Source organism: Serinus canaria, chromosome 2 (assembly GCF_022539315.1).
Source record: "Serinus canaria isolate serCan28SL12 chromosome 2, serCan2020, whole genome shotgun sequence".
Lineage (NCBI taxonomy): Eukaryota > Metazoa > Chordata > Aves > Passeriformes > Fringillidae > Serinus > Serinus canaria.
In genome coordinates this window covers 92361874-92371756 of record NC_066315.1, presented here as the reverse complement: position 1 = coordinate 92371756, position 9883 = coordinate 92361874, and the positions used below count along the sequence as shown (strand labels likewise).

At 44.8% G+C, this 9883-nt stretch overlaps 1 protein-coding gene and 1 long non-coding RNA gene across 2 annotated transcripts; one reads left to right on the top strand and one right to left on the bottom strand.

Annotated features, from left to right (window-relative positions):
• On the bottom strand, window positions 1-7549 carry C2H6orf62 (chromosome 2 C6orf62 homolog). Its single transcript, XM_009101508.4, has 5 exons — window positions 5348-7549; window positions 3329-3505; window positions 2618-2740; window positions 1791-1925; window positions 1-1292 (listed from the first exon to the last, which is right to left on the bottom strand). The coding sequence occupies exons 1-5, from the start codon at window positions 5474-5476 to the stop codon at window positions 1167-1169; spliced, it is 690 nt and encodes a 229-aa protein (XP_009099756.1). The 5' UTR covers window positions 5477-7549; the 3' UTR covers window positions 1-1166.
• A 169-nt stretch (window positions 7550-7718) lies between these two features.
• Window positions 7719-8813, top strand: LOC127059295 (uncharacterized). The gene is made up of 2 exons (XR_007776962.1): window positions 7719-8324; window positions 8399-8813. It is a non-coding gene; the product is annotated as an uncharacterized LOC127059295 (long non-coding RNA).
• Window positions 8814-9883: the final 1070 nt, after the last annotated feature.

Below are 9883 nucleotides of genomic sequence, written 5' to 3'. Positions count from 1 at the left end.
CATCTTTTACCTAATTTATTTAATTTTCCATTTTTTCCAATTCCAAACAAAAGCTAAATACAAGTTTTAAACAGGTAAGCACTAGTTTTATCCAAAGGGAGTAGGCTTATGTAGTTTTACTCCAGTAAGGTACTCAACCCTTAAGCAGAGCCTTCTTTGTCATCAAAACTATACAGTAGTCTTTCTTTTATCATTGCACAATCTTAAAATGTTCTGTCAGAACCAACTCTTGACACTCCAAACACTATTTTACATTGGTTTATAATGTCTATTCCAAAAGAAAGAAAAAAAACAACCTCAATGGGTTTTCTGTAAGAAATGTTTTAGAAACCAGTATTTCCTGCACAGTTCACCTGCAAGATTACAAGTCTCAACTCTCAAGAAAAAATAATCCTCTACCAACATTGTTTCTGCAGCTATTATTTTATCTTTTTTGAGCTGCTTTAGCAACTTCAGACTCCAGGTCTGCCTCATCTGTATAAATGCATCCAACTCAAAAGAATACCTTCATACAGTTATACAGCAACTTGGGGAAAGAGATCCAAAACAAAAGTGCCATTAACTTAAGACATGGCCCAGCAAAATAAAAGAGGCAAAAAATGCCTACACATTAAATGAGATGCTTTTTTTTTTTTTAAGAAAGATTTCTTTCCCACACTTACTTCCTATTGTAATAGCCACTTCTTCGTTCATTAGAATGAATGATAGTGCTCGTCTATACAATCATGAACAGCAAAGCTATAAGGCTTTTATACCCGTTACATTCACTTCTCACCCTCAAAATACTGATGGTTAACATTAGAGATGTTAGGGGGCATGACCAGCACAAATGGGAACACCACCACAAATGATCACCTTGTGCTTTCGGATACATTTGTTTCAATGTACAGTCCCTTCATTTCACATTTCAGTAAGATGCTGATGCAGTGCAAAAGTGTGCAGAGCATCCTCTCTTTCACAAGGTCCATGCAGAAAACATCTAAAAAAAAAATTGCAAAGTTCTGAGATACAAATGATTAAAAAAATCCAGGATGATCAAGTTTCACAATGTATAGTGTTCTGAACATGAGTCCATTTTCTTCTAAATTCTGAAAGAATGAAGTGGTGAGGAAAGTGAAAATCCACTGCTGCATTCTGTGATCTTCCCCATTTTGCTGGCCAGTACCTTACTCTGGCATGTATGGACGGAGGTGATCCTCTATGGTACCAACCGTCCAGTGAGTGAGCTGCTCCTGTGGTAGGTACAGGCAGATGCTGCATAACTTGAAGATTGTAGCTTTGTTTTTTGGAGTCTAGAGGCAAAGAAAACCCAAAGAAAAGGTATTAAGCCTAGAAGTTAACTCAGGACTAGTAGGCAGGCTCCCAAAGACATTTAAAGTTCACTATTTCATATACATAAACAGCCAGAGCTTAAAATTAGTCTGCAATCTCTAATGCATAAAATGTTTTCACTATTTTGTTCATTCTTCACTTGAATTATTTCCGTATTGTCACTCAAACCAATGCTTTAATTTTTTTCTTAAACACTGTAAGGCCTATTTCAGAACTTCTTTAATTTTTAATAAAAGAAAATTAATTCTATGTGAACACATATGTGGCCTATAGTTAGTTTTTGCACATGAGTCCTATTTATAGCTCGAGTTTCCCCTGAAACTGCCAAAATGCAATCATGATTGCATGATTAGTTTTTCTACTTGAGTACCTTGCAGCAAAATCACTGATGTTTCCAACAAGAAAAAGCTTTTTGCGATTAAAATACACCTGTTAAAACAAGGACAAAAGAAGCTTACCTGCAAGTGCTGTCTGTCAATGAAGAGAAACACTGACTGGTTAGGGTTGTTGACAACAATTCCAGTCTTGTCCTTTCGGCTCAGAACATGCAGAAACTGTTTTTCATAGTCACCATGATGAAATTCAAACTTGGCCTACATGGTGTGAGGGAGGGAAATAAAATATTTTTCAAGATAAAACTCACGTGTAACCCATTTATTGTCTTCAATCTGGGGCTTTACAACCACTTTTGCTCTTTCCTTTTCTGATCTATTCTGAAAAGCAGAAACTGAGGGCCATGGCAGTGTCTTGACACAATTTTGAGAATCCCCTAATTTCATTCTGCCAACACTGATTGAGCCATTGCAATGACATATTAACAAGTCAAAGGTACAACACTACCTGCAGCATATAAAAAACCCAATTTATCTTCCTGTGGCAGAAGATCCCTGTGCAACAGTTTATAATGCAAAGGTTCCATCTAATCAAATACAGCAGTTAGGAATACTGACAAAACCTTAACAATACCATCACATTTAGACAAAGATTCAATTGTACTAAGAGGCACATCTGATCCACTCCCACAAATACAAACACACTGTATGCATTTATACATACGTGTCATTTGCAAAGGCCCTTTGGAAACTTTGGAAGGGCTAATTCAACAGTGCATAAAGATAGGAGGCAGAATTTGGCATTCAGAACACTGACTGCTTTATAAAGAAAAGCAGACAGTGTATTTTTCTAACATCCACAGAACCTGCATACCTTACCAACTTATTGGTTAAAGAGAACACTCTCTCCAGGAACACGTTAGTTACTGAAGTCAAAACCCAAAACCCAATACCTGAACAGGCCTAAAGGGTTCATCAGATCCCTTCCACCGAGAAAACAGGAGACAGACTATCTTCTCAATATCATTACGAGGCCATAGAATGAAGTCCATCTCCTGGGTACAGCCGATCACATCCTGTGAGCAATAAAGTTCTGTACTTACATTCCCTCCAGTGGTCAAAAGACACAGATAAGCAACTTATGTATACATGCACATACTTGAGAGGTGATACTTATACAACATTTGTTTGATTTTCCATTTGTATTATTTTTACCACACCTGAAGTCTTCCTTGCTAGCCACTGAATTTTAGTAGCATTACCCACTTAATATAAACTACAATTTTAAGAAAACATTAGCAGAGACTGTCTGTCTTCCAATATTCATAAAGCAACATCATTTAGATGTACAGCAGGAGCTGTTGCAAGAATTATTAACACATGCCTTCTAAAGGACAAGGATGGCAAGAAGATACAATTCCCAAGGCACATCTCTGAATGAGACAAATGAAAGGTAAAACTTAAGAACTATGTATTTAAACAGTTTCAGAACTATTATTACCCCATTGCTACTCTTCAAACTAGACCACATAAACAAACACAGACCCACAGAGGCCTCATGCAGCAAATGAGAAAACAAAAAGGCAGAATTAGCCTTAAGATTCACAAGGAAAAGCACAAGTGTTGGAAAAGTACAATTCGGCAAGCATAGAAAGGAGCCTTACCCTGCGCATGGACTGGTAGCGGGGTGCATGGAGCTGTACTACATCCTTCTGCAGAAGCTCTAAGGAACTTTCCAAAGAATAGCTGGAATCTCGCACACCTTTCAGGATATTTTCTTCATAGTTATTGGTCATGACTGGTATCACTTCAGACACTTCAAAAAGCGCTGACTTTTTCTTCTAAAAAAAGCACAGATTACAATCCTTTTTAGGAAACTATAGGTAACAGCTTATTTCAGGATTTGTGATTTTCTGTATAAAGTACACATCACACAGACCAGGGCTTTGACACAAATCACTCTAAAATTCACATGCAAAAAAGTTCATAAATTAAACGGAATCAGACTGACAACTTTTATAAAAGCTGCACAGATTTTTGTAGTCTCCAAAAATGCAGATTTACATATCAATCTTGAAAACACTAAGATTCTATATAAAAATTAACAGAATTACTCCTTCTTCAAGTAGAGTATACAACTCTGGGATGACCAAGAACTTCTGCAAGCTTCTCTCTGCAAATCAGGTTAACACCTTTTTTCTCCTTTTCAATTTTTGACAGTTTGTCTTTTATGAAAAGTGAAATCTTTCAATGCCACATTTGGTGACAGCAGGTGACTGAGATCCCATCTGAAGTTAGCTATGATCTTCTCAAAGGAGAACTATTTTCATTTGCTATATAACTTTTATACTCATTACAAATATTTCAGCATCTCTCAAGCAAGGCCCAAACACTCTGAGAATGTAAAATCACTAAAGTTTATGTCTGTTTCTAACAGTGCACTAGAAGTCTTGACCTACTTAAGAGACAAAGTGTATCTCACCAAATAATACTCCACTTCCCTTCCCCCCATCAGAACGCAGGAAACAGGCAACTATTTCCTGACCATGCTGACTTGAGCTAAACTCCTACTTTAAGCAAAATGGTACGAGATGGACATCTTCAGTTCACTGACATGTATGCAAATATAACAGGATTTAAAACAGGCATTCGCCATGAACTTCTACAAAGCAACCAAAAAGAAGTACCAATGTCCAACTCAAAGAGTTACAGCCATGTCATCTAAGAAAATCTAATTGTTGCCATTGCTTAAACATTCATTTTTATGTTACTATTACACAGCACCCAGAAATTATACCCCAATAAAATCCATCTTTGCTTGCACTAGAACTGACAAACAAGAGCAAACTGAACTTAGAAATTTTAAAGGAAAAGTCTTCATTAAAAACACCTAAGTATTACATCAAATGCAAAATCTATACATATGAGGAGATTAAACAATTTCAGAGCTCATCTACATGCATTATGTACTCTACTGCCATTTGCTTCTACCTTCACTTCTTCATCATGTGTTCAGCACATTCACTTCCTCTAAGTACCTACTTCGCTTAACGTTCTGTGAATAAAAACTCTTCCACAATTGCGGGTCTATAGCTGGCTTTAGAAAGACCCAGCTCCCCACCCAGATGTGTGGAATTCAGTAGCAGAGGAGGCAGCCAAGCAAATGAAGATTTTCTCTTTGCCTTCCCCACTCCCTTTCAAAATGACAGCAGCAGTTCCACATGTGCCTGCGCACTTGGGCCATTTCCACATCACATCTTGCGACTCCTCCCTTCAACTGCCAGGTGTTCCCTTCTGCTTTCACCAGATAAACACACTCGGCATTCGCCCCAGTCAGACTGCCTTCACAGCCCAACTGCTCACAGCCAGCAAGTGGGCAGGACAGACCCCAACTAGGCTCAACGATTTACAGTGTTAACTTTGAAAAATATCTAACCAATACAGAAGTTACTAAGTAGCCATTTAAAGAGGCACTGGAACCCTCTGCTTTACAAAATTACAAAACACAAACAGCCAAAATGACAAATGTGAACTAAGTATCATAGTAATTAGCAATGTAAAAAAAAAAAAAAATTCAATGGACTCTGTTAAGGATAAAACATTTGAGGCAATCAGGCAGTAAGACTTTGCACAGAACACTTAAAACGCAACAAACACACAGACACACTTTAAAACCAAGTTACCTTGTCTTTGAACACAAAGGCAATGTACATCTTGAAGTCAAACTGGTCAGCTAAAGATTCTTTTTTCTTTCTAAGCTGAGCACGAAGTCTGTTCAGAGCTTGTTTCTTCCGGGAGTTTGGGTCCCCCATTTTGTAATACAGGTGGTACTAAAGCCTTTGGAAACTGTCGCTAAACTATGGGCACCTTTTCGTAAGACTTAAGTACAACAGAAACAAGTCGTTTGATTCCTGCTAATACAACTGAATAGATCAAACGCTAATGTAACCCAGAACCGCACCTCAGGCAATAGTTTACGAGAATGTCATATTGGAGGGGTCAAGAAACAAAGAAAGTAATCGTCCAGCCATGGCTGGATAAGAGGTTTTAAAATAAATCAAGAAAAAAACCCAAAGAATTTCGAAGAGAAAAATTTGAACAGTTTAACTGCAGGAATAAGTGGAAAAGAATGAAGGGGAAAAAAAAAAGAAAACAAACCCCAAACAAATCTTATCACAATTTATGTGTACAATAAAAAGCAACTGGCACAAGCCCAATCCATGGGGGGGTACTTTTGCTCTGCTTACAAAAAAAAAACCCGAAGCTGAAATTACAAACTGCGTTCTACCCCAGCCAGATTCATGACTCTACTGATTATTATTCTCAGCCTTCCACTATTGCTATGTTGCCTGTCTTTTTCTTTAGAATTATTACACTTGATGGAGAGCAGAGAAAAGGGTGCAAAGAAGGAGTGCACAACCCGGGAAGTATGACATTTCTCTGCCGCCAACAACAACAAAATCAACTACAGACAACACAGCGCTGGTTTGCAGAGGAGCAAAGAGAAAAGACAGCGGAGTCATTTCTAACTTCATCCTGCTCATCACTACCCTGAGGCTACTGCTGCCGAAGAGGAGAGGGATCATGATGGCCATTGACAAGGGGCGGGCAGGGATTCTAAAGGACAGTATTATCTCACCGAGAGACTTAAAGCTGAATCAGTGCCCCAAACCCGGGCTTGCTCCCTACCAGTGGGAGAGCCCTACATCCCCCGACACCTCATACACTCCCTGGGCTGCTGATCCCCCGGGGATCCTTCCCTCTCTCTCTGCTGCTGCGAGCACGGTCAGCCGAGGCTGTGCATGGCCGGCGCTCTTGGATTCCCCTTCGGCTTCCCTCTGCGCGCAGGGCGGCCGCGCCCGGGGCAGCGGGACACCCACAGCAGCACCGCCTCTCTCCCCTCTCACTTCATGGCCACGACTCGGAAAACATGGAGTGCGTTTCGCTCCTGCTTTTCGGTGACAGATTTCTTTGCGAGGTTTTTGTTTGCTTTTTTTTTTTTTCAAATTGCAACCTAGGTTGCAATTTTAAACCTCTAAATCACCCTCACCCGAAAAAAAAACAAATCCCCAGTTATCAGGTTATTTTCTTCCTCTCTCCAGACATTTTTCCCCTTCCCCAGGTTTGATCAGTCGGGGTTAAAAAGTTTTTAGGTTAAAACAAATTCGTCGGACCAGGTTAAGAAGAGGAGGGGGGAAAAAAGTATTTCTCCCCTTCTCTCCCTGGAGAGAAAGGAACAAAAAACCAAAGGAAAAACAAAAACAAAAAAAAAAAGGAACCCCTCCCAAAGCTTCCCCCCGAGTTAAGCAAGAGACTGAGAGGCTCCGACGAGAGCCCGGGACCGTGGCCCGCTCGCTACCCGCAGCCGGCGGGCGCAGGAGGAGCAGTGGAGGAGGAGGTGGCGGCGGTGCTGGCAGCACGGAGAGGAGCCATGTCAAGATAAAGCCACGAAGCCGCGGAGCCCCCCCATCCCTGCCGCAGGGGACACGGTGACCGGGCCGCCCGCTCTGCCGCTGCTCGGCCCCGACCTGGTCCCCATAGTCTAGCTCAGCGCCCCGGGCCCGGGGAGTGGGGAAATGGTGGCGGAGAGAGAAGGAGAAGGAAGAGGCGACGGCGGCGGAAGGAGGAGGAGGAGGAAGAGCACGCTGTCCCTGCGCTAGCGGCTCCTACGGAGAAGAGCGGCGGGCATAGAGAGATCCCGGAGCGGCGTCGGAACAGGACCGAGACGGCCGGGTAGAATGATGAAAAGACTGAGGAGAGCCTCTTATCGCCCAGGCGGTCCCAGAACGTCCTCGAGGGCGACGGCAGGAGCGGGCAGGAGGGAGCGGGAGTGCCTGTGCCTCGGCACGGAGCGAGCGCGAAGTGCAGCTGCGCAGCCACCACAGGCCCCTCAAAATGGCAGTGCCTGAGTCACACAGGCACCGCCCTACCGCACCGCCGGCGCCTACCAAGCGCTCGTGCCTCTGGGGGGGCGAGGCACTGTTGTGATCGAGGCAGTAGAGCTCAACCTCGGTAACCACCGTCGACACGCCCTGTCGGGAATGGCAGGAAGCAAAATACACCAGCGGCTTGGAGCGTCTCCGAGCTCTAACCGCGCCAGGAATGCTCACTGCCCAACACTTTCTTCCCCTCTACCCCCCGCGGTCACGCCTCGTGTAACTGCCCGCTTGCCCCGCGTGGTGCCCGCGGGACAGGGACCCGGATGGGGCTGCTCAACGCCGTTCTTTGGGGGGGCGGGGGAACGACGACGGGCAGGGTGTGAGGCAAAGGGGAGGGAAGAGCCATGCCCCGCCCGCCCGGGGTGGAGCCCCCTGGGGCAGCTCCCCGCCATCCCACCCGACGAACGCCTGATCCCCAAATTCCGTCACCTTGCAGGAATACTTAAACTTGTTCCAGCCTTTAGCATGGTGATGTTATAGGTAAACAAGTCTCGTAGCGGCATATTTTGTGTAATTTGGTCCGTAGCCGTTTGTATTCAGCCTGTCCCACGTATGCAAAGTAAAACTGTAAATAAAACAACAGTTAAAGTCCAACATGTGTTCAAAGCTGGCATGGCGAAGGGTGTGTCTGCAGCGCTGATCTCGCCACAGCAGCCAGTGACAGTCCGTGTTCCTCCTGGCGGCCGCAACAGTTCCCGAGGAGGCTGGCTAAGTTTGATAAGTAAGTAATTGCTGTTCAGAGACACAAACCTAATCCTTGGAGAGAAGTAAGCGGTTTTATTTCTGCTCTACAAGGACAGGCTAATGCCCTCCTTCCCTTCCCGTTCTCTGGAAGGAAGGAGGAATGCCATGGAAGCAATGGACACGACGCGAGGACAGCCTGCTATGGAGCCTTCTCCCTGTGGGAAGGCCCAGGGCGAGTAGGAGGAATCGCTATCGCAGCACCGGGCCCGGTCGTTTGCTGGCCCATCCCTGCGTGCCAGGGGAACCTCCCCGCTGTCCGACATGCCCCGGCCCGGGGCTGCTCCCGAGGCGCCGGCAGCGCGGGTTCGTGCAGGGAGCCGAGGGGTGGTGAGCGGCTGGTTTGTGCCACAGCAGGGCCCGGGCTGCCGGGCTGCGTGAACGCCGCGCTCCCACCTTTCCCTGGAAGCTGGCGCCCGTGACTCCACGAACAGCGGCGTTATTACAGAGATTACAGGCAGAATACAAGTGCGGGCACCGTCTCTTCTCACTTGATCGTGTTACAAAGCCCATGAAGCCTGCCAATGGCACTCTCCAGTAATTCCACATTTCAGTGTTTGGCTCCCCAGTCTCTTACTTGTCCCTGCCGATCCCCCTTGTTCTCTCCTGACCCTCAAATTAGTTATTTTCCTTTAGAATGCCTTTCCTCTACATACTTTCCCTCGGACATGTCTCTCCTGCCTGTCTGTAGGCAGGAGCTGTTGGACCTTGTTATCTTCCCCGGGTATTATCCGGACCCTCCGATGTCAACAGTCCTCTTGCCTTCCCTCACACCGGCATTGCCCAGAACATTCCTCTGTTGTTTGAACAAGAACAGAGCAGAAACATAATTTTTACCTACTTAGAGATTGCTGTTCAGTCCTAATGGGCATTGCCGATTGAAAATAACCCTTTATTTGGTGGTAAAAAGCCAGGCAGATAAATAGGAGGATTACCTTAGCTCCACACTATTTCAGACTGACAGAGTTTTTTTAACTACATCAGTCTGTCCTTAAGGAGAGCTGTGTTTAGATAACTGCTATTCCAGCCAGTTTGGTCCAGTTTTGTTTTCCACGCTGCCCTGTGCGACATTTTGTGCTGCAGCCTTGCGCCCGCTGCTATTTTAAGGCATGACTCACGCTTGGCCTGTGACCCTCTTTGTGCCAGCACAGCGAGAGCTCGGCACCGCCTGACGAGGGGATTGCCCCGGCACAGAAGGCCCGCGGGGGGAACTGGCGCCTTGCCCACCTGCGGAGGGGAAAGGAAGGCGTTTTCTTCCATCCCAGGGACTCCAGCTGCCCTTCTGAGTGTAGGGATGCAGTCACAAGGGATCGGGCAGCTGTCCAGCCCCAGGCTGAGGAATGCACACAAAAAATTTGTCAAATGTAGTGCTGGTGTAAGAGCACTTTTTCTTCTAGAGGACTTTATAGTAGAGCTACAAGGAGTGGAATATATGTATACTTAGATGAAATATACATATACGTATATAGATGTGTGTGTCTATGTGTAAAGGAAAAGGGAGATCAAGTACAAAGTATTACGTGATAAGCAGCCACCACC